The sequence below is a fragment of the Spermophilus citellus genome (genome assembly GCF_964194105.1).
Source record: "Spermophilus citellus genome assembly, chromosome: 4".
In the NCBI taxonomy this organism is placed as follows: domain Eukaryota; kingdom Metazoa; phylum Chordata; class Mammalia; order Rodentia; family Sciuridae; genus Spermophilus; species Spermophilus citellus.
In genome coordinates, this window is record NC_138185.1 from 125,718,515 (window position 1) to 125,744,549 (window position 26,035).

Below are 26,035 nucleotides of genomic sequence, written 5' to 3' on the forward strand. Positions count from 1 at the left end.
ACAAACCATATATCAATAGTAACTCTAAACGTTAATGGTTTAAACACTCCAATAAAGCGACATAGGCTGGTAACATGGATTAAAAAAACAAATCCAACAATATGCTGCCTCCAGGTGACACATCTGACTGGAAAAGACATACACAGGCTGAAGGTGAAAGGTTGGGAAAAAATATACCACACCCATGGTCCTCGCAAGCAAGTAGGGGTGGCCATCCTCATATCGAATGAAATCGACTTCAAGACTAAGTTAATCCAAAGGGATAAGGAAGGACATTATATACTGTTAAAAGGAACCATTCAACAACAAGACATAACAATTATCAATATTTATGCACCAAATAATGGTGCTACAAAGTTCATAAAACAAATTCTCCTCAAGTTCAAGAATCAAATAGACCACAACACAATAATTATGGGTAACTTCAACACACCTCTCTCACCATTGGACAGATCCTCCAAACAAAAGTTGAATAAAGAAACTATAGAACTCAATATCACAATCAATAACCTAGACTTAACTGACATATATAGAATATATCAACCATCATCAAGTGGATATACTTTTTTCTCAGCAGCACATGGATCCTTCTCAAAAATAGACCATATATTATGCCATAGGGCAACCCTCAGTAAATATAAAGGGGTGGAGATAATGCCATGCATTTTATCTGATCATAATGGAATGAAACTGGAAATCAATGATAAAAGTAGGAAGGGAAAATCCAATATCACATGGAAAATGAACAATATGTTACTGAATGATCAATGGGTTACAGAAGACATAAAGGAGGAAATCCAAAAATTCTTAGAGATAAATGAAAATACAGACACAACTTATCGGAATCTTTGGGACACAATGAAAGCAGTTTTAAGAGGGAAATTCATCGCCTGGAGGTCATTCCTCAAAAAAAGAAAAAATCAACAATTAAATGAGCTCACACTTCATCTCAAAGCCCTAGAAAAGGAAGAGCAAAACAACAGCAAATGCAGCAGAAGGCAAGAAATAATTAAAATCAGAGGGGAAATCAACAAAATTGAAACAAAAGAAACTATTGAAAAAATTAACAAAACTAAAAGTTGGTTCTTTGAAAAAATAAACAAGATTGACAGACCCTTAGCCATCCTAACAAAGAGAAGAAGAGAGAGAACTCAAATTACTAACATACGGGATGAAAAAGGCAAAATCACTACAGATGCTACAGAAATACAGAAGACAATTAGAAATTATTTTGAAAACCTATATTCCAATAAAATAGAAGATAGTGAAGATATCGATAAATTTCTTAAGACATATGATTTGCCCAGACTGAGTCAGGAGGATACACACAATTTGAACAGATATCAATGGATGAAATTGAAGAAGCAATCAAAAGACTACCAAGCAAGAAAAGCCCAGGACCGGATGGGTATACAACGGAATTTTACAAAACCTTTAAAGAAGAATTAATACCAATACTTTTCAAGTTATTTCAGGAAATAGAAAAAGAGGGAACTCTTCCAAATTCATTCTATGAGGCCAACATCACCCTGATTCCGAAACCAGACAAAGACACCTCAAAGAAAGAAAACTACAGACCAATATCTCTGATGAACCTAGATGCAAAAATCCTCAATAAAATTCTGGCGAATCGGATACAAAGGCACATCAAAAAAATTGTGCACCATGATCAAGTAGGATTCATCCCTGGGATGCAAGGATGGTTCAATATATGGAAATCAATAAATGTTATTCACCACATCAATAGACTTAAAGATAAGAACCATATGATCATCGCGATAGACACAGAAAAAGCATTCGACAAAGTACAGCATCCCTTTGTGTTCAAAACATTAGAAAAACTAGGGATAACAGGAATTTACCTTGACATTGTAAAAGCTATCCATGCTAAACCTCAGGCTAGCATCATTCTGAATGGAGAAAAATTGAAGGCATTCCTCTAAAATCTGGAACAAGACAGGGATGCCCTCTATCACCACTTCTATTCAATATAGTTCTCGAAACACTGGCCAGAGCAATTAGACAAACGAAAGAAATTAAAGGCATAAAAATAGGAAAAGAAGAACTTAAATTATCACTATTTGCGGATGACATGATTCTATACCTAGAAGACCCAAAAGGGTCTACAAAAAAACTACTAGAACTAATAAATGAATTCAGCAAAGTGGCAGGATATAAAATCAACATGCATAAATCAAAGGCATTTCTGTATATCAGCAACAAAACTTCTGAATCAGAAATGAGGAAAAACACCCCATTCACAATATCCTCAAAAAAAAAAAATACTTGGGAATCAACCTAACAAAAGAGCTGAAAGATTTATACAATGAAAACTACAGAACCCTAAAGAGAGAAGTAGAAGAAGATCTTAGAAGATGGAAAAATATACCCTGTTCATGGATAGGCAGAACTAACATTATCAAAATGGCGATATTACCAAAAGTTCTCTATAGGTTTAATGCGATGCCAATCAAAATCCCAATGACATTGCTTGTAGAAATAGATAAAGCAATCATGAAATTCATATGGAAAAATAAAAGATCCAGAATAGCAAAAGCAATTCTAAGCAGGAAGTGTGAATCAGGTGGTATAGCGATACCAGATTTCAAACTATATTACAGAGCAATAGTAACAAAAACAGCATGGTACTGGTACCAAAACAGGCGGGTGGACCAATGGTACAGAATAGAGGATACAGAGACTAATCCACAAAGTTACAACTATCTTATATTTGATAAAGGGGCTAAAAGCATGCAATGAGGAAGGATAGCATCTTCAACAAATGGTGTTGGGAAAACTGGAAATCTATATGCAACAAAATGAAACTGAATCCCCTCCTCTCACCATGCACAAAGGTTAACTCAAAATGGATCAAGGAGCTTGATATCAAATCAGAGACTCTGCGTCTGATAGAAGAAAAAGTTGGCTCCGATCTACATATTGTGGGGTCTGGCTTCAAATTCCTTAATAGGACACCCATAGCACAAGAGTTAATAGCAAGAATCAACAAATGGGACTTACTTAAACTAAAAAGTTTTTTCACAGCAAGAGAAATAATAAGAGAGGTAAATAGGGAGCCTACATCATGGGAACAAATTTTTACTCCTCACACTTCAGATAGAGCCCTAATATCCAGAGTATACAAAGAACTCAAAAAATTAGACAATAAGACAACAAATAACCCAATTAACAAATGGGCCAAGGACCTGAACAGACACTTCTCAGAAGAGGACATACAATCAATCAACAAGTACATGAAAAAATGCTCACCATCTCTAGCAGTCAGAGAAATGCAAATCAAAACCACCTTAAGATACCATCTCACTCCAGTAATATTGGCAGCCATTATGAAGTCAAACAACAACAAGTGCTGGTGAGGATGTGGGGAAAAGGGTACTCTTGTACATTGCTGGTGGGACTGCAAATTGGTTCGGCCAATTTGGAAAGCAGTATGTAGATTCCTGGGAAAGCTGGGAATGGAACCACCATTTGACCCAGCTATTGCCCTACTCGGACTATTCCCTGAAGACCTTAAAAGAGCGTACTACAGGGATACTGCCACATCGATGTTCACAGCAGCACAATTCACAATAGCTAAACTGTGGAACAAACCCAGATGCCCTTCAATGGATGAATGAATTAAAAAAAATGTGGCATCTATACACCATGGAGTATTACACAGCAGTAAAAAATGACAAAATCATGGAATTCGAAGGGAAATGGATGGCACTAGAGCAGATTATGCTTAGTGAAGCTAGCCAATCCCTAAAAAAAAATACCAAATGTCTTCTTTGATACAATAAGAGCAACTAAGAATAGAGAAGGGAGGAAGAGCAGGAAGAAAAGATTAACATTAAACAGAGACATGAGGTGGGAGGGAAAGGGAGAGAAAAGGGGAATTGCATGGAAATGGAGAGAGACCCTCATTGTTATACAAAATTACATATAAGAGGTTGTGAGGGGAATTGGAAAATAAACAAGTAGAGAAATGAATTACAGTAGATAGGATAGAAAGAGAAGATGGGAGGGGAGGGGAGGGGGGATAGTAGAGGATAGGAAACGTAGCAGAATACAAGAGTTACTAGTATGGCATTATGTAAAAATGTGGATGTGTAACCGATGTGATTCTGCAATCTGTATTTGGGGTAAAAATGGGAGTTCATAACTCACTTCAAGCTAATGCATGAAATATGATATGTCAAGAGCTTTGTAAGGTTTTGAACAACCAATAAAAAAAAAGATTTCAGTTGCGAATCCTTGAATAGAATTTAAATGTACCTCTAATGTATTCTATTACATTTTGTCTCTTAAACATAGAGATAAAATCATATTAACATATGTATATAAAATGGGTGCACATACATTTTTCTATAAAAGCACCAATTTCTGACAACTAGTGATTATCAATAAACAGAAAATGAAGACAGTGCCTGTATGTTGGTAGAAATTTTAATAAAGGTGTTATCAGATTATCAAATAACAGAAAATCTTTTTCTTCTGGCAAGTTAATGGCAAACTTAGTACTATCAAAAGAAAAATTGATCTGGACAAAGTTCATTGGGCAAGGGGAATTTTTTAAAGGACTATGGCAATAGGCAGCATCTTTTTCAAAAAATTAGCATCTCAAAGGAGGAGAGAAAGGATTCATAATTACAAGTTTTCTAAAATAAATGCTCTAAGGAAAGGGGGTCAGGGACTCCTATGGTTAGGCCATCTGGAATCTGCAAGGGCCAGGATAAGGAGGAGGTCAGGAGCCTAGAAGCAAAAGCCTATCTAAAGCTTTGTCAAGCTTGGGGAAACATTATGGATGTCTTGATCAGCATTCAATGCCAAGATATGTAATAAATAAAATATCAACATAAAATAAAATGTATAACCACAAGTAGGTATAATTTACCGTATCATGGTATCATTGAAGTGTATTTGTCAATCTATCATTAAAAAAATACATTATTTTTCCTTTCGTCTCTGCCTTGCTTTCACTTGCTTATGTTATGAAATAAGGCAGAGGCCTGACTCTGGGGATTGAACAAATTGGGTCTAGCAACTCACCTCAAAAAAGAAACAAAAAAGGTAATGGTGAAAAGCATGAAAGGAACTTTAATCCGTGCAGCTACACTGGAAGACAAGGGGACCCATGTCCTCAACCCTGTCTTGGAGGCACTGACAATGCCTTTCAAGTCTTATAGAAGGGAGACAGAATGTAAGGATTGGAGGATTGCATAACTAGAGGATTCTCATAGCAACAAAACAGGTGATCTTGATCAGTGTGGTCTCTCCATTACCATCCCAACACTGGTCAGGTGAGGCTTTATCCCAGATTTAAAAAAAAATGCTCTTGCCTAGGCTTGGGGAGGGGTGGAAGTGTCCTTTCATCTCAGGATATTTATCTGACAAGTCCCTTGTTCTTGGAATCCAAGGGGGTTCAGAGCAAAGGAGATAGATGCAAATGGAGGTAGAGAGGCCAAATCTTTAATTCTGCTTTTAGCTACCTACTGGATATTTATTTGCAGGAAAAAGTGAAGAGTCTAATCCCTTGTTATACATGGACCATTGAGTGGCAATCCAAGGTCATCAGGTCAAATCCTGACACTCTCTCTCTCTCTCACACACACACACACACACACACACTACACACATACACACACACACACACACACATATATGTACACATATACATCTCTCTCTCTCTTTATATATATATATATATATATATATATTTTTTTTTTTTTTTTTAAAGTTTCATCAGAACACAGCCATGCCTATTTATTTGCTTATATTTAAGTTGTTTTGGAGTAGACTTCAGAGTGGAGTAATTGTGACAGAGACGATAGGCAGTAGAGTCCACAAAGTATTTACTATCTGGCCACAGAAAAATGTTTATTTTCATAGAAAAAATATTTATTGCCAATCTGTTTTAGATTATTACATAGTATGATCAGGGGCTTTGTCAAACCCGAGTTGACTAAATTCACCTGCAGGTGACTTAAAATCAAATAAGTATACTGAATATTTTTTATTCTTATTATTTGGTCAGATTCAGAGGCAAGAAAAAAATGAATGAGGTCTGATTCCCTTTTCAACTATCATGTATTTACCATTTTTCTATATTAACATGACTGTGCTTCTTAGAATATAAAAAAACATAGAAATTAAGGAATCTGACATTAGCACACAGAAATAGTTTGTAATAAATTCAGCATGATATTTCCTTTTATTGGGATTCTTTCCAGATGCAGGTTGCTTTGATTGTGTTAACCTCATTTTCCTTGGACAGAACAGCTCATTTACTTTATATTGTTAATCACAGTTGAATTTTAATTGCACTCAAAATTTATACTAGGTATTCTGCTGAGTTACAGCCTTTGGCATGGGACAAACCAGATGGCAAAGTCATTGATTCCCTTGTAGCTGCCCCATTACAAGGCAGATTGCATGGAAAGCGAGCCCTTGTTACTGGATATGGGCAAGCTGATGGACGATGACCATCAGTCAGAGATCTAATAACAGAGTTTCCAGATTTGGACTAGAGGTTAAATTCTTCACATCTAAGAATCTGTTTATCTTTACTATTTAACATCAGGGCATTCTAAAAACTGTAAAAGCGCACAGTTTCTCTATCACTACTTTTTAAAAACTCATTTATTCTTAAGTTATGCTATTCAGGAATTATAAATAGTGATTAAGTGTCACAAATAATAAACTTTAAGGAGGAACACTGATTTTGGTTCTACTCACATCTCATTAAAATTAATTATATTGATTATCTGGGCCAACAACTATTCAATTCACATGCAAGTATGACCGTGTCATCAATATAAAAGAAAAATCATCTAATATATACATATAGTTTATATATTATACATGATACATGTGTACCAAATGCATTTACAAACTTGGACCAGACCTTAGAATATAAACTACAAGAAGTAATGACCCAGTTCTGGATCCTGACTGAGCTCCTCAGTAAGGGTTAGGAGTCTCAAAGTCAATTCTGTTGTACTGTATTTAACTGAAGTGTTTGGCTTCTATCAGGACCCAATAGATCTTTGTCTTACTGAAATAGGGGCACTGATCTAAATCACAAAGGAAGGATTGATTACTCTAATATTTGGCACAAGACATTAAAATGTTTCTGGATATATCACTGACATTAACCTCCTGTCTAACTTTGGACACTTCAGGGCTTTAGTTTCCTCAAATATCAAATAAGGTGTTATTTCTTGAACATTAAAGTTGTCAGAAGCAACTGAAAGGATTGTTAAAACAGGTTTCTGGGCTCCATCCTCAGAATTTCTGATTCAGGTGGAGAATTTACATTTCTAGGTTCTGAGTGCTATGGATACCATCAAGGGACCACACCGTGAAAACAGAACAAAGGTAAAGGAGGATGATAGAGCGTTACTAAATCCCCAATACCATTACAGTTATAGGAGCAGGTAGTCAGTATCAATCATTCACAATAAACTGTGACCATCTTCTTAAGCAAAGTTTTCTTTGAATTAGAAGTAAGATGAATGCTCTCTTTCTCTCTCTCTTTTCTTTTTCTTTAGAATTCCACAGGGATTGCTGACCATGTAGGTATTAGATAGTACTTACGTCATGGCTTGATAAATGGATTCAATCCCGTAGCGCATGGCAAATTCATCAACTATTTCTTGGGATGCATCATCAAAAAAAACCTTCCAGGCTTCGTCCCCTTTGACCTCTGGGATTTTCACTCCACCATTAGATTTCACTTCAGTTAAGTAATGGAACAGATTCTAAAAGCAAGTGGTTTTCAATTGTTCAGTGACACCTCAGAATAAGCTGGAAATATTTAACTATAACTTTCAGTAAAATACACTTGCAATGCCATCTCTTCTAATGTTTTATCAGCATCTAAAAGTAGAGAAATAGCTTAGATTTTTATTCTAACTCACTTCACTTATTATTCAAAAGATGCCTTTACTTCTGGTAGAACTATACAGAATCAATTATTCACATGTTTTGTACAAACCCAAATACTTTCAGAAGAAAATAAAAAGGTCTGTATGTAGATATAGCTGCATGATAGGACATATTTCACATTCATGGACTCTGAGTCAATTATAGTGCCCTGGAAGAATGTGATTTTGGCTACATTATTACAGAATGTAGTTACATAATAATAACCAATGGGGCAATGAAATGAGGTTGAAAATGAATGCTTGAAAATTTAATAATGGAAAAAATATCACTATCCCTGGATTCTTTTTGCTTCTAACAATTTGGGAACTGCTGTATGGATGCAGTATGAATCAACTGAAGAAACTTCTCTTAGATTTCAGTTCTTTCTGGTCCTTGAACCACCAGAAAAGATTCTAAAAAGTTAAGCATAATGCTGTTTCTCTAAACCCAAATATTCTCTGCCTATAACGTAAGTCCAGACTCCTCCCATCACGCTAGTTCAAGGGATTTCTTTTTATTGGTCTGAAAAGTAAATGACTCTTCTTGAAGGAAAGAGATCACTAATGGATTGTGGTAAAGAAGTTTAGGCCCTATGGCTGATTACTATATAATAGGTAAATGACTTAAAGGCAGTTTCTCGTTTTTACTTTAGTAAAATTGGGTGCAAATTGCTTATATGTATTGACTAAATAAAGGTCTAAATTTTCATAGATATATTTAGGAAATATAATGTACAAAAAAAATCAAAGCAGTTTTTCAATTTCAAACTTTTTTTTTTTTGGTCACTGGAAGAGCACTTGATCCTTTTGAATATGTGAAATGATACATTCCTCAGTTTTACTTTACCTTTTTTGTTATATAGGACAAGTATCATTTGCATCTAAGAAAGTCTTCAGTGTCACCACAATCTACTCCAATGCAAAATGTCCAATAGAAGCCCCAAATTACTGGTCTATTTATTTGTTCAGAGGCACATAGGAAACTCATGAGTAGGCCCTTTAAAAATATCTGTCTCATAAGCTTGTTCTGAACCCTTGTTAGAAGAAAAGTTCTTTGGGGTCAATACTTGGGATTTATAACACCTCATATCACCTCTTATAGTACAGAGTCATAACTCTAGGAACTCTACAAATTTAATTCCATGGTTTCTTTTTAAATATAATACTATTTTATGATCCATTATCAAAACTATTTTCTTTTCTAGGTTTTATTCTTAATAAAATATGACTTACTTACCTCATGTAAACATGTATATTGTATATGGTATGGAGCAACCTTCTCCTCTCCTTTAATTTCCACATTGATTTTCAATCGAATGGCTCCAGATACAGCTGACTTATCTGTCCGTTTCTCTGATAAAGCAAAAAATATACTATTTCTTATTCAAGTTTTCAAAAGATAAAAAAAGGCTTATGTGGCTAAAATCTATTTTTATAAATTATATTTGATTAAATAGCCATGATTTCCCTAAATACAACTTAAAAGATTTGTTTATTGTATCATTGTGCTTGTTAAACTGCGATATAGAAAAAGTTAATCAGAAGATACTACTCTTCTGATAGAAATTTTGTGTAATTTATCATTTTATACAATGAAATTAAATATAATATTTGGCGATCAAAAGCAAGATGGCTAAAGTATAGTATTAATTTTTATTTTTTTCTTTTTAGGCATACATTTCAGTAGAGTATATTTTGACATATTATACATACATGGAGTATGAATTATTCTAATTAGGATTCTATTCTTGTGGTTGTACACGATGTGGAGTTTCACTGGCTATGTATTAATATATGAATATAGGAAAGTTATATCTGAAAGTTATATATATATATATATATATATATATATATATATATATATATATACACACACACACACACACACACACTCTACATTCTACTCTTTTCCTGTTCCCATCACCCCTTCCCTTCATTTCCCTTTGTCTAATTCACTGATTGAATATTAGATAGGAAATTATTTTACTTAAAAGCTCTTCTCAGTTTCTTATCTTTCTTTCTGGGTTTGAAAAGATAGACAAAGTTTTGGTTAAAAACAACAAAAATCAGTTATCAATTTCCACTATCAGTGATTCATAAGACCTACAGTCTGTCTATAGCCTTTGTTTATTTATAATATAATATTGGGTTAATTACTTATTTGAATAGGATCAATATATAATGAATTGTTAAATAGAGTATGTATATGAGCACTTATAATATAAGTGGTAGCTTTGAAAAAAAAAAGGCTTAGTCCCAAAATTTCTAATGTGTGAATTTAGGTGGGTACCGAAGTATGATACCCATTTCATAAATGAAATATGAAAAGGAATGTCTACTCATTTCATAAACCAAATATGAAAAGGCATGCCAACCCATTTCACAGTGAGAAATAGGATCTAAGTAAGGTGGCACCAAGTCAGTGGTGAAGACTTCTTTAATTGGCCCTCTTTTTTTAGCCATGTAAAATAGAGTTAAATCATGAGAGCTACTCTGTCCTGTAGAATGCCTCCTGATTTCTCATCCTTACTATTTAAGAGTCCTTGTGTTTTGAAGATCCTTCTTAGTATGAGGATCATGAGAGTTTTTCCTACTTGCTGAGAAATGGTTGATTCTCAATGAATATTAAAGTTCTCTGCTGGTGTTTAGAAAAATGCAAGGCCTAGGATCTTCTTGCCACCCACCTCTTTCCAGAGCTCCAGGGGAAATAACTGGGTCTTTAGTTTTTAACTATCATTATCCCAACAGACCCATGGGAAGCCCTTGGGCACCCAGGGCTTTTGGTCAAGTCTTACTTTGTGTGGTGAAATGAGTTCTAAGTCATGAGGAAGGAAGAAAGGTGTACAAAGAATGAAAGGATGGAACATACTGAGAGATTTTACAAAATGCTCAGAAAGATAAAACCTGTTTTTCTCTCTTTCTGAGGTTAAACATCAACAATAAGGGGAAAAAAGAACTTACTGAGGGTGACTGGGCAGAGGAGAATGTATTGAGTGACATAATCCTCACATAGACCAAAGAACAATTTGAGCATGAAAACTGGACATTTGATTTCAGTAATGGCACATTCATAGTCCTTAGCAAATTGAACATATTCTCATGTTTTGTCAAAAGAACAAACTAGGGACTTTTAGTCTGATTATAACTTTACTGCCTCAACTCAAGGACATGCTGCTGGGGGGGGGGGAGTCCATGCACATGTGAAACTCTTAAAATAAAATATAAATTATGAATATTCTACCCAATTAATGGCCTAAAATTTACCCTTACATAACATCTGTTTTCATACATAAAGTTATTTAATAATTTAAACAAGATGTAGGAGGATGTCACAATAATGCAGATTTAAAATTTTACCCCAATGATGTAGACGTACCAATTTCTTTAAAGAGGATTTGGAAAATATTTTTGGTAATGGGTTCTTAGTATAGCTTGAATCATTTGTGTCCAGATAAGTTCAATCTCTTTAAATTATTATGTAATTTAGAGTTTTGTTAATTCTGTGACATTCTTCTTTTAGTTTGTCAACTATTATGTTGCTCAGAGTTAGCAGGCTTTAAAAAAAGCTAAAAAGCACATTTTAATTTGCTAAAGTATTTTATTTCCTGGGTGGTAACTTTTTTGTAACCCTGGAACTGTGTCAACTCTCCATTGACTCATGACCATCCAGCCTTCAAAAAGTGAGAAATCAGAGGATTTCAGTAAGAGATCTTTGTATCATGTCTTTTGTAGAAACTGGGGTAACCAATGTATTTTTACTACTATTAAAACATCGATGAAGATTATAGGGTATTATTCAAGTCTAGTAAAAGTCATATTAAAACTTGTCTTTATTGATATAATAAAATTTAATTTAAAAATCATAAAATGAACATTCTCTCAATATCTTCATCCTCAGAGTCATTGCTGAATCCACATGCATAATGGTTTTATCAACTAAAATGTGCTTTTTCGTTATGATTTTAGAGAAATCCAAGATGTATTTTTATTGCCAAAATTCCATTAATAGACCAGAAGGAAATCAATCAAACAGCACTAAGTCAGAACTTGATTATTTTTCCCCAAACATTGGGCAAAGGTTTTTGAAGCCATATGTTATGAATTAAAAATGAAGAATTTTCTCTGAAGACATTCAGTTAGTTCCTTGAGTTTTCCTTTTTCATCTCCCATTTACAAATCTCTTTCAGTAATACTAAATTTGAACAGTTACTTTTAATTGCCAATGAAACTACTCTACCTAAAAGTCCAACAGAATGATCTTTAGACATTGGTTATTTGTACCTATGTGTGAATATAATAGACGACATTCTGGAATATTTTTAAAACTTGTTTTCAAGTAGATGTAAAGATAATCACCTAAGTTATACCAGACATCCATTTCTCCACTCAGTGTTCTTACTTCTACAATTGTTTGTCCCAGAAAATCATCTGACTCCTTTTTGAAATGTTGCTTGACTCTGGATTTAATGTCATCATCTTCATCCCACACTCTGACTTTGATTCGATCTGTGGAGTTATGGCACTCGCTGAAAATAAATGTATATAAGTTAGTAACCATTGAAAACAGTTATAAGGGGCATCTGATGTTAGCACCTAATTGTAAATTTATCTAATCCAGAAAGACATAACATATCACATGATAAATGACATTTCTCACTGACCTATTCCAACCATGAGAAGTTGTAGGTATCCAATGGAGGTGTAGTGAAGAAAAGTTTGATTAATTAAGTCATGTTATAAAAAAATCCTGTCTCATATTGCCCTATTTATTTTAACTGAACCAGATACAGTCAAATGTAGGACAGAGAACTTTGCTTGGTATATTTTCAATTATGCCATATTTCCTATTTGCAACAGTTTTCTTGGACAGCATAGTCATGCTCAGAAAATTCTCCATCAAAAAATATTAACCAGATTTTATTGCAATGGGCTTTGATAAAGTGGACTTCACAGAATATAAAATGATGATATAGTATGTGCAGGTGTTTGATGAAATAAAAATCCCAGTATGTACACAGGTAAGGATAAGTAGAATTAGAGTAACATATTTCTGATTTTAGGAATGAATCAAGAAAAAATAAGAAGGAACTGTACATTCTAGTCCAAACCTCATTTTTAGGTTTCTTCCACCTTCATTTGTTGAAGCAAATTACTTTGTTTTGTTTATACATATTGTGGTCTCTCCTGACCCTGTGATTTTTATATATATTCTTCCCTATGCTTCTCTACTTGATAACTAATCATTCTTTAAGAATCAGCTAGTAACATGCTCTCTTCTCACTGTTTTTTGAACCAGTTAGTCATGTTCAGTTGTGTGCTTCCACTATATTGTACACATGCATCCCATATAGAAGAGGAGTCTTTAACATGGAATTTATGGATGGTCCTGGGCATTTCTAAACTTGGATTAAAAAAAAAGCAAACAAACCCATCTTAATTTTTTTTTTCAACTTGAAGAAAGGCAACAAACCATTGCAGTATTTTGTTATCAATGAAATCATAATAATTTACATATAACATTACACATGTTAGGAGTCTATATATATATGTGTATATATATATAATTTCAATATAATTGATTTTGTTTTCAAATCTTTCTTTTATTTTATGCATTAAAAAGCACAATTTTGTAAAGAAATCCACAGCATTCACTAAACTGCAAAATGGGTTCAAGGAACAAAAATTATTTAAAAACTCCTTACAGTAAAATAACTCTCCTATTAAACTTTGAAGCAAGATTATGAAGACATGTAAAAATTAAATTTGGAATATAAATGCCTGTGTAGTGATTTGTAGTCCCAATAGTTATTTCAATGATTTCTGGAAATTTTTTGATTGATAAAAACTTTGAGGGCACTATTGGCATTCAGTGAGCTAAGCCAGAGATTTAGATACCCTGTCATATGCAGGTGAAACTTTGTGAATTAAAATGGCCCACTAGGCATTAATGAAGATATATTACCATTAATAATTATCTCAGCTCAGGAACTAACTCTTTTTTACATAAAAACATCAAGTGTTTGCATGTTTTACTAGACACTGAAATTTCTTGAAAAGCAAAAGAGGATTTTTTTCTTCTTTTTGTAGTTACTGTTCAGAACTTTACCAAAGAAACTTTGTGCTCCATTTTCAGCAATTATATTTTCAATCTCAAAACTACTCAAGTATTTGAATCAAAGAATATGTATCAGTCTGCTTTTAAAATGGTCTTATTCTTGCTAATTCTACCAATGGGTAAAAGTCTGTATCTAAAAGATCAACACCCATAAATCAGTAGCTTTCCTATACTCCAACAGTAATTCAGTTGAGGAAGCAATCAGGAAAACTATCCCATTCAAAATAACCTAAGAAAAACAATACTTGGGAATTAATCTAACCAAGGAGCTAAAAGAACCTTACAGTGAAAATTATAGAACACTGAAAAAATAAAATGAAGAGCACCTTAGAAGATAGAAAGACAGCCCATGTTTTTGGAGAGGCAGAATTAATGTTGTCAAAAATGGCCATACTACCAAAAGCAATATACAGATTTAATTCAATACCCATCAAAATGCCAATGGCATTCTTCACAGAATTAGAAAAAAATAATAATTCTTAATTCGGAAAAATAAGAAACACAGAATAGCCAAAATAATATTAAGCAAGAAAAGTGAAGCAGGAGGCATCACAATATCTGAACTGAAATTATACTACAGAGCTGTAGTAACAGAAATACCATGGTATTGGTATGAAAACAGACATGAAGACCAATGTAGTAGAATAGAAGACACAGAAACAAACCTAAAAGTCTATAGCAGTCTCATACTTGATAAAGGTGCCAAAAATATATCTTGAAGTAAAGACAGCCTTTGTAATAAATGGTGCTGAAAAAACCAGGATAGCTATTTGTAGAAAAATGAAATTATACCCTATTCTTTCATCCTGCACAAAACTCAAATCAAAATGGATCAAAACTTAGCAGCTAGACTGGAAACCATACAATTGTTAGGAGAAAACATAGGGTCAACACTCCATCATATAGGTGCTGACACAGACTTTCTTAATAAGACCTCCAAAGTACAAGAAATAAAGCCACAATCAACAGTGGGATGCCATTAAACCAAAAAGCTTCTGCACAGGTAAGGAAACCATTAAGAACACGAAGAGAGAGACTATAGAATGGGAGAAAATCTTGGCCAGCTACTCTTCTGATAGGGGATTAATATCCAGAATATACAAAAAAACTCAAAAACCTTAGCACTGAAAAAAACAAATAACCCAGTAAATAAATGGGCAAAGGAACTAAACAGAAACTTCTCAATAGAAGAAATACAAAAGGACAATAAATACATGAAAAAAATGGTCAACATTTTTTAGCAATCAGGGAAATGCAAATCAAAACTGCACTGAAATTCTATTTCGCTCCAGTCAGAATGGCAAAGATCAAGAATACAAGTAACAAGTTGGGTGCAGTGGTACATGCCTGTAATCCCAGCAGCTTGGGAGGCTGAGGCAGGAGGATCACGAGTTCAAAGGCAGCCTCAGCAAAAGCGAGGCACTACGCAACTCAGTGAGACCTTGTCTCTAAATAAAATACAAAATAGGGCTGGGGATGTGGCTCAGTGATTGAGTGCCCCTGAGTTCAATCTCGGTTACCCCCCACCCCAAAATACAAATAACAATAAATACTAGAGAGGTTTTTGGGAAAAAGGAACACTTGTATATTATTGGTGGGACTGTAGACTAGTACAACCACTCTGGAAAGCAGCTTGTGAATTTCTCAAAACACAGGTATGAAACCACCAAGTGACCCAGCTATCCCACTCCTAGGAATTTCCCCCAAATATCTAAAATCAGTTAGCCAATCCCCAAAACCCAAATGCCAAATGTTCTCTCTGATATAAGGAGGCTGATTCAAAGTTGGGTTGGGAGGGGGAGCATGGGAAGATGAACTCTAGATAGGGTAAAGGGGTGGGAGGGGAAGGAAGGGGCATGGGGATAGAAAATAAGATGGAATGAAATGGACATCATTATCTTAAGTACATGTATGAAGACACAAATGGTGAATACACTTTGTATACAACCAGAGATATGAAAAATTGTGCTCTATATGTGTAATATGAATTGTAATGCATTCTGCTGTTATATATACAAATTAGAATAAAAACATTAACAAGATTTGTTTTTTTTAAAAAAGAAGCCTATATCAGGATTGGGGTTGTGACTCAGTAATAGAGCACTCGCCTAGCATATGCGAGGCTCTGGGTTCCATCCTCAGCATCACATAAAATAAATAAATAAAATAAAGGTATTGTATCCAACTACAACTAAAAAATAAATGTTAAAAAAAAGTAAAGAAGTAGCGTGTATCAACCAGTCTATGTATCCTAGGGTAGTTGTCTCAGAGTCCTTACATATTAAAATACATATAAAATACTTTTACTTCTCCTTTACATAAAAATTGGAACATTTTACTGATTTTTCAAATTACATATATGTGTGTATATAAATATGATAAATAATGTTATTTTGTTTTAGCATAAAATGGGTCATTATGAACTATTTTATATAAAATGATTCATTGGGTTAAACAGGGTTGAAAATTAGTAATTACTTTCTACCTGTTTTAACTACAACAAATCTCAGTTTCTTTTTCTATAAAATGGGGGTAATGATATGTATTTTATAAACTGACTATAGGAAGAAATTAAGATAAATATAATAGCATGGTGCTGTCAGTTCCACCCCAGAAGAAGTCTGCCTTGGTTCCTGATCTGATCACCATGGCCTGAATGAGTGTGCATCTGCTGGACTTAGAGCCTAAGACTTGAGACTTTTGATCTGATACTCGAGCTTAACATGCAAAAGTAATGTCTGTCATAAGCCTGTCATGATTAAGTGTGTTTGCAGTGCTTAGAATTAATTTCGAATTGTTTGCTGTGAATTGATTATGTCTATTGTAGTGCCTACCATTAAGGATTTTCATTTTCGTGATTAATAACCTATAGAGTGAAATTGTATTGAGTGATTTGAGTGAATAAAACATTGAAAAGGGCAAAAACACATGGACATTCTTTATTTCTCCCCCTGAACTGCACCTTTTGCCCATCGCAACATGTATGTATTACTATTGGCTCATATACATTTAACAATTATTTTTCTCATAAAAACTGGCCAGATCCTACATTCTTTGTTTCCCATAGAGCTATTCTGAGGACTATTTAAACAAAGTTTGCTGTCATGTTTTAGGCTTAACTGTCAGAAACCTGTATTTTCACCTCAACAGGGTAAAGACAATAGTGGGGCTGCTTGCTTCAAGTATTAGGAATTATATGAGGGTTTTGTGGTTAAGACCAGAGATTTAGTTTAAGATGATGTGAAGAGTCACCACATAGCGATGCCTATCATCTCTGAGCATTCTGCTTCCTATTTGGTTACATATCCCCTCAAGCTTCTCTTTCTCAACATTAAAATTAGATAATGCACCTTCCTAGATTTCTTATAGAATCCACACATTTGCTTTGTAGTCCAACAAGATGTGGACTCCATTGCTAAAGTGACACAATGGCTATATTCTAAGGACCTACTCTTTTTGAAACATTGGTATAGAAGCTTTGGCTCTTTGATATAGAATTTATTGTATTTAGTCCTGAAGGGCAAAAGTATTGAGGAATGGTGGTCATGGTATTTCTCCCAAAGAAACATCATGATATAACTGAACATTTTTCCTACATAGTAGCTTCAGCAATTGGCACTTTGACCTTTCTAACAATTCTTGATCTATGTAATTGTCTATGAAATAATCTTTTTCTGCATAAAGTAACCAGGGTAGACTGCTGTTTGCAGCTAAGAATAGTGACTATGATAATAATTTTTCAAGCATGAAGAAAGGTACAAGTAAAACAACCTGAAATGTGAGGAGATAATTAGACAGATAGGAAAGATTTAATTACTACAGGTTGGAAAGACAATGCATTTTGATATGCCAGAGCAGAAGATCTGGTCAAGCTGTTGCTTGCTATATCTATGATCTCTAACCACAGGCCAACTCAGCATTTTCTTTAGTGAGAATGGTTGTAATAAAATCCAGAATGTTGGCATGTGCTTGTTAAATCTTGCTACTTTCAAATACATACAGCAATAGAGATAAAAACTAGAGTCACAGTCTGTAAGCAGAGAAGCAAAGGAGCACAACTATACCAAAAAAGTTTCACTCTGCTGGCATCCTGCAATGTAAATTGACTGAGAATATAACAATTTGGAACCCTGCAGGGTTGAGCAAAAGCCTGTTTTTGTTTTTTTCTGTATCCAAAAATATGCCGTTATAGGCAGAGGCTACCAAATGCAAATAGAGAAAATTGTTGCCCCAGGACTTTTGTAGCACCTTCCTTTCCTAGGTCTCTAAATGACCAGAGGGCAGAGTTTGGTAGCAAAGATAGGATTAAAGGTGTCTTCACCCTGGCCTATTATTTTGCAGGGCCTGAGGCTACAACCATTAGGTTAAGGGAGAGGAATTTCAGAAGAGGTGCTAATAGCTTAGAGTTAAAATTTCCAGGTTTCTGTGTCTATTCACTCATAAAACTGTTTTAAAGCCCATTTCATGGAAGCCTGGAAATTTTTCTGGGAAACATTATTGTCAAGTGTTTGGCTACAGCTGAACTTAAATTCCTGAACTCATAATGGGAACTTAAATTCCTGAACTCAGCAATGGGAAGTGGGCTCCAAATAGACCTAGGAAGATTATATGCCTAGATTTACTGGGAAGTTCTCAATTTATGGGTATCATAGAAAATGTAATGTTTTCTGGTTACTTTCAGAGCCTTTTTAAATTTACTTTCACGTACACAATACCCACCTTGAATGTAGGCACTAACAAAATACATACGGAAAATCTACACAGGTGTAGATACAAGGATCTAGAGGAAAATCAATAAAAGAAGTTCACCCAGAAATAAGTACCAGGGCCTGCCATATTTGTTATCCAAATAACCATTTCTGCTACTGGGATCAAGAAGTACTAAGTATACCTGTTCAAGAGTACTCTTTATTTACAGCAATAACTGTCCTGTATTTTCCATTTTCCCTTTTACTGAATGAGAAATTGCTATTGTCCTATCTTCTTTCTCTACAATAACATATTGAGAGTGTTAGAGGATGATGATTTGTTTTAAATTCATAGGTCACAGGCTCAACGAAGAACCAAATCCAGAGTTTATGGGTAAAATACCTAGAGACCCTGGAGTTCAAGTTGGTTATAGCACACTAGATATACTTTTGAGATCACTTATCTTGGAAAGGTATTTATTTTACTTAAAGTAAACGGAGGAGTATAAAAGTTGTATATCAATACTAAGTGGTCAAAGAGGTGAAAGGTGGCAGACACTATGTGCCTGCTCATACAATAATCTTTTAAAATGCATTCCTTTTCTTTCCTAATTATACATAATTTCCCAATTGCTCTTGCAAAAAGGGATGGGCATTTGACAAAGATCTGCCAATGAAATATAAGCAAGAGTCTTGTGTTGAAGTCTGTTCTCTTTTCTTCTTTATTAGTGGGGGTGCGGGGAAAAGGGCAGTCAGTGTAGGCCATGAGTGATTGGGTCAGGAAGGGAGGGGCTGATTCAAGAGGAAATAAAAGGCTAATACCTCCACAGCACCTCCCTCTCCTCCAATCTGTTGCCAAGGTTACCTGCCTCCTGAGAATTGTTCCTCCCCACCAGGAGTAGTTAATGAATACCCCATGGGCTGCTCTTTTCTGCTAGTAACCCCTGGGTAGTTTTATTGCCCTTGGATCACTTCACCTTTTGGTCAGGCAGGCAAGATAAGGGGAAGAGGGAGGCATGAGAACAAAGGAAATCTAAAATCTATAAATGGGGCAGGACACCACCACTTCCTCTCCCTCAGCACCAACTTGGACCCCCTCCTCTGTGGAGGAGTCTCTGTCTTTCTGTTTTATCCTTTAAATAAGACTTTTTTGCTCTTGCATCAGCATTTCTCCAGTATTCAGTGTTCAATACCAGGGGAATGAGACTTGATCCTGATTCTCAACAACAGTATCACTACCCTAGAAACTGGTGTGAACAGCTTTCAGTAAAGTTGTGAAATCAGGAAGATGGGATAAACTTACAGAAACATTGAACCACCAGAAAATATCAGAAATATTTATACTGGATATTATTCTTGAATGAAATCAATGAATCTTTTTTTTGATTAAGTTACAATTGTGGTTTAATATGAAACTGAATAAAATTCTAATTGACTAAAGTCTGAAAAGCATAAAAACCTAGTATGTTATTTTGTTTTATAATATCTGAAATGATTTAGAATAAATTTAAATTATGAACTGTTATCATTTCTTATTCTTGATGTGTTCTATGGATTTCCTTAACTGTTTAAAATATGTTATACAAACCATGACTTTAATGAAAATATAAATGTTGCATTTCAGGGAAATGAAGCTTTTATAGTCAGCAGAATTTGATAGCAAGAGGTACATCACCGATATTAGAGAAAAAAATCTACCATATACACTAGAGATAGAAAACACCTTCTTAAAAAATCTTCCTCTATTAGACTTTTTCCATCTGATTAATCAGCTAGCCATGACTTCTGGCTTACTTTGCCAGTTTGAGAATTTGGCTCTTTAATCAATAAGAAAATAAAATATTTTACAGCACAAATGATTGATTAAAAAATATGTATTGCTAGAGCCAAGTGATTTGCTTTCTAGTTTTCCTTTAATTAAAAATAATTCTTGTCATCAACAGGTATTCATGAATCTAATCTTATATATTTTCATTGTTAAAGAGAGGCCTAGTTCATATCAATGTTTATAGCAGCACAATTTATAATAGCTAAATTATGGAACCAACCTAGATGCCCTTCAGTAGTAGTTGAATGAATACGAAATCTTTGGTATATATACACAATGGAACATTACTCTGCATTAAAAGAGAATAAAATATGGCATTTGCAGGTAAATGGATGAAGTTGGACAATATAATGCTAAGTGAAACAAGCCAATCCCCCAAAACCAAAGGCTGAATGTTTTCTTTTATATGAGAATAATGACTCATAATGGGGACTGGGGAAGGGGGAGCATAGGAGGAATGGAGGAACTTGAGATAGGGCAAAGGGAGGGAGGGGAAAGGAGAGGGCAAGGGGGTAGGAATGATGGTGGAATGCGTTAGACATCATTATCCTAAGTACATGTGGTGTGAAAATACTTTGTGTACAATCAGAGTCTTGAAAAATTGTGCTCTGTATGTGTAATATGGAATGAATTGCATTCTGCCATCGTGTATAGCAAATTAGAATAAATAAAAATATAGATATATTCAATATCTTAAAAATAACAAAAAAAAGAGTTGCCCCTATGGAATTAGGATATTTTATTTCTTCTCAAACTAAAAGAAAACACTTTTCCTTTCTGATTCGGGATTTGTGTGTGAGTGTGTATGTGTTTTGGTTTGGTTTTTAATTCACAGGTGCCATATTTCTTTAATGAGATAGTTGGTCAGTTTTCTTTTGTGAACCATCCACTTAACTAATTTTTAATAATTATTTATTCCAAGTTTTTAAATGATCTCACTGCAAATATTTTTAGATTTAGTTTCCTAAATGTAGCCCAAATATGTATCTGTTATTATTAAAGCAATGTTTTCCTTACTCATGCTCTTGTTGAACCTGTGATACAAAGAAAAGATCACCAACTCCAATTTTAAACCAGATTAAAGCAAGCTTACATTGTGTACACGAGAGAGCTGGCCAGCAGCTCTCTCACCCAAAGCCCAGCTAGAGAACAGCACAGCTTTCAGGGAAAGAAAGGTTTTTATAACACAGAAAGTTACAAAGGGGGTGTCTTGGGAAATTATAGCTAACAGGACTCTGGCAAACAAAGGCAGAGAGCAGGTTAATGATCTACATGGTTTAACATTTCAAAATAGAGAGTAAATCAAGATGCCAACATCAGAATTTATGAGGCGCCACTGAGGGAAGGTTTATCTGGTCAAGGAGAGCCAGGCATGGGTGAGTTCAGAGCACAGGCAGGAATTCCAGACAAGTTTAAACATCAGATAGTCAGGCCAAACAGAAATCTTAGTACTTTATAGTAAAACAGAAATGAACTTTTCATAACTTTGTGACAAGATGATTCCCAATCTTAAAATGGAATTTGGCTGGGTTCATCACTATCAGACTTTAACCCATTCTGAGATGGATTGTTCTTAGAAAGATGCCTATAGATAACACAAAGTCATAAAGCCTGATTGCCTAGTTTCCATTGACAAAAATAAGGCCCTGCTCAAGTAACCATTCCCAAAGCAATATCATTGGTGAAGTAGTGCAACAGCAATCAATTCTTCAAATGGAAAGTGGAGACTGCACTTATACTAGAGGTAGATATAATGTAGCAATTAAAGTGTCTCATATAGTAACTATATCAGAAAAAAATAGTAAAGTCACCATTTAAAATCATGCTACTTAAGAATATGTAAAATTTCTAGTTACATATTTTGAGTGTATCAAATAAGATTCTGTAATATTTTAACTTGTATTGTACCAGGTTTTATTAAAAGACACATTGATGACTGAAATATTAAACATATTTGAATATTTGTATCTATGTATATGCACTGGAATTAGCTATATTAGTATATGCCAAAATGTAAGTGATAGAATTAGTAAAAATCTGTATTGTATTCTTTATAGTTTTCAGTAACAATAAGAAAATGATCCCTTAAAATATATTCTAGTAATTGTAAATAATCTCATTTCAGCTTAGGCTGGAGGGCAGGGCATTGATTCAGAAAACCATCAGCTAGATACCTCCTCTAAAAGCCATTCTAAGGCAGCCTTTCAAACAGTAATTAAATTCTCTAGTTACAACTTAATTCCTTAAACTCTGACCCACTAAATGGAAATACAATGGGATGTTCAACTTTCACACTTCCTCTTAATGATTTATTATGAATTATGTAACCTGCTTCCCTTGCAATATTGGTGTCTCACTTGTTATTGAATCAGGATCCCTAACCCTGTTACCTCTGAATTCTATTACAGTACATGGACACACTCAACGATGATGCAGAGAAAGTTTTCTCATTTGCATTTAACAAGGACATTTATATGACTGTTAGGATAAATTGTTTTCAACACTTCACTGTTGTTTATGTTGTGTCAAGTTTTAAGTTTGATAATTATTAAAATAAATATTAAAAATTAAATACTACAAAATAGTGATAATAAAAACAATGTTTAGTAATATAATTACTAAAATATTAAAACAATATCATAAAATTGTAATGTGAAATATAAAATTACATAAATTTATAAAAAATAATATTTAAAGATTAAAAATCTCATTTGTTTAAGAAAATACCTTATTGCCCATTTTTCTGTGTAACAATGTGTAACAATGCCAGTATCCCTGTCAAGACAAAGACCTATATGCATGTGGAAATGATTGAATTTGAAAAATCTAAAATTATGGCAAATTAGATCATGTATAGTTTTGTTATTGCTGTTAATATCCTTCCCTTTTTGACTTTTTGACTTATGTTGTTCAATGTTAAGGAACTATGCAACAAAAAAAACTTGTACACAAATATTGAAACCAGAATTACACAGACAAAAATTGGAAACAGCCCAAATGTCCACTAACCAATGTCTAGATAAACAAATGGGGTCTGCTTATACAGTCAGCTATTACTCACAAAAAGAAATGAAGTCCTGGGCTGGGGTTGTGGCTCAGAGGTAGAGCACTTGCCTGGTATGTGTGGGGCACTGGGTTCGATCCTCAGCACCACATTAAAATAAAATAAAGATATTGTGTCCACTTACAACTAAAAAATAAATGTTTAATAAAAAAGGAAAGAAATGAAGGCCAGATATCTGCTACAGCACGAGGAACCTTGAATATACCAGGCTGAGTGAAAGAAGCCAGTCACAAAAGACCATATGTTATATAGACATTAAAGGGAATGTCCAGGGTAAATAAATAGAGACAGAAATAGAGGTTTACCAAGAGTGGAATTTTTGTTTAGTAGATAATGGGGATTGACTGCTAATGGGTACAAAATTTCCTTTGGGTTTTAGGAAAATGTTCTAAAGTGATTGAATTGTGATGGCAGTGGTATAACTCTGAGTAAACTAAAAAAATGTTGTTATGTAATTTATAGAGATGAATTATTGGATATGTGAATTATATCTCAATAAAGTTATTAATAAAAAAGACAATAAAGGAAAAGGGTATCAGAAAATAGGAGGATCAAATTGTTCTCTGAAGAAAATAGGACAGAGAGAGAGTGTGTGTGCATTTGTGTGTGTGTGTGTGTGCCTGCCCATGAGTGTGTGTGCACATAGTGAGGGTGTGGGGTGGTTTCTATTCACCACTGCTTCTGGTTCACCATATATTTTCTCAGCTCAGACTCTATATTAACCATGTTTCTTAAAATAAGGTTGTCTTTTCCTATTCTTCTATGTGGTGAACACTTACCTATCAAGACCCAGAAAAAATTTTCATTTCTGAGTCATGCCCAAAGTTCCCTGAGAGCTCTTGATTTTTTTTTTTCATTTCCTAATACCTGTGGCCAATGTTATTTGAGATTTGTTTACTAAATAATTAAGATAAATATCACAGGTAAGAGGAATCATTCCCTTCATTTTTGCTCCCTTTTAAATGTTACAAATACGCATGTTCCAACTAGGGGAATAAATATTGTAGTTGAAATAGGATTATTTGTCTGAAGTTGGAAATAAGGTCAATTTTGAATATATATTTGTCATTTAATAAACATCATAATAAAAGGTTTATCATCCAAAATCTGAGTTTTCTTTTAATAGTGATATGTATTCTTTGCTTAAACCAGTTTATCTAAGAAATGAAGAATTATACACCATTGATCTCTAAAATTCCTGGCTGTAACGAGGGGCAAAAGATAATATAACTCTGATGGGTCCAGAACAGTGTATGCTGATATTGTTCTGTGGTTATCCTATTCTAGCTTTAATATTTCAACATCTGTGATTCATACTGTAAGCTACACCATTTTGCATTTTACTTTTTTTTTCTGTCTATCATCCATCTATCTATCTTTGTACTGGGAATTGAACCCAGAGGTTCTTTTTCATTAAGCTAAATCCCCAGACCTTTTTATTTTTTATTTTGAGACAGGGTTTCACAAGTTGCTTAGGGCCTCAATAAGTTGATGAGACTGGCCTGAAATTTGTAATTCCCTGCCTCAGCCTCTCATGTGACTAGAATTACAGGGGTGTGCCTCTATACCTGGCTGCATTTTACTTTCAAAGTCAATATGTATCAGACATGATGGAATAATAAAACAAGCTTGAAAAAAAATACTTGTTAAAATGCTTGTAAAAATTCATTTGAGTTACTTACTAGCAATATGACCTTGGGCAAGTTACTCATTTATACAGAGCCTCTATGCCCAATCAATAAAATTAGAATATAAACAATTAACTTTAAAAGGAGTAAAGATAGTATATATAATATACTCACAACTGTATTAGGCACTTAGCAGACTTTTAATTATAACTAACTAAATTGTAGCTAATTATATATTTCGAATGTCTAAATATCCTCTGCTTTTAACAGCAAAGAATGAGTTGACACAGGTATGTAAGGAAAATTTTAATTAGCCTAATTATCCAAACACAGGATATTGATTAAATAATTGATATAAACTAATAAAAAAATTTTATGTAATTATTAATAATGCTGTTTTAGGAATATATTTTACAATGTAGAAATTTTTACTAGAGATCATTAAAAGAAAGATATAATGCAGTAAGTATAGTAGTAACAATTCTAATTTTAAAATTTCACATACTATAATATATAGTCATACAGCACATAATAATGTTTTGGGCAACAATAATCCCATGTATGACAGTGGTCTTACACGATTGTATTGCCTAGAGACATTGTAGTCATATTAGTTTGCATAAGTCCTTTCTATAGTATTCACACAATAACAACATCACCTATGGATGCATTTCTCAAAGGATATCCCTATTGTTAAGCAATGCATGATTGTATATTCATACATATTTGTGTATACATATGAATGCATTCATACATATACACATATGGTGAGATATATGAGTGT

General features: G+C 34.0%; 1 protein-coding gene across 1 annotated transcript in view; it reads right to left on the reverse strand.

The window, feature by feature from the left end:
• The window catches only part of UNC13C (unc-13 homolog C), a gene marked incomplete at its 5' end in the record, with an annotated part of 578,171 nt that overhangs the window by 314,756 nt on the left and 237,380 nt on the right, over positions 1–26,035 (reverse strand). Inside the window, 3 exons of the mRNA XM_081292419.1 lie at positions 7,600–7,763; positions 9,166–9,281; positions 12,285–12,454. Of these exons, the coding sequence (XP_081148545.1) occupies positions 7,600–7,763; positions 9,166–9,281; positions 12,285–12,454 (450 nt within the window). The remainder of the gene's footprint in view (positions 1–7,599; positions 7,764–9,165; positions 9,282–12,284; positions 12,455–26,035) is intronic.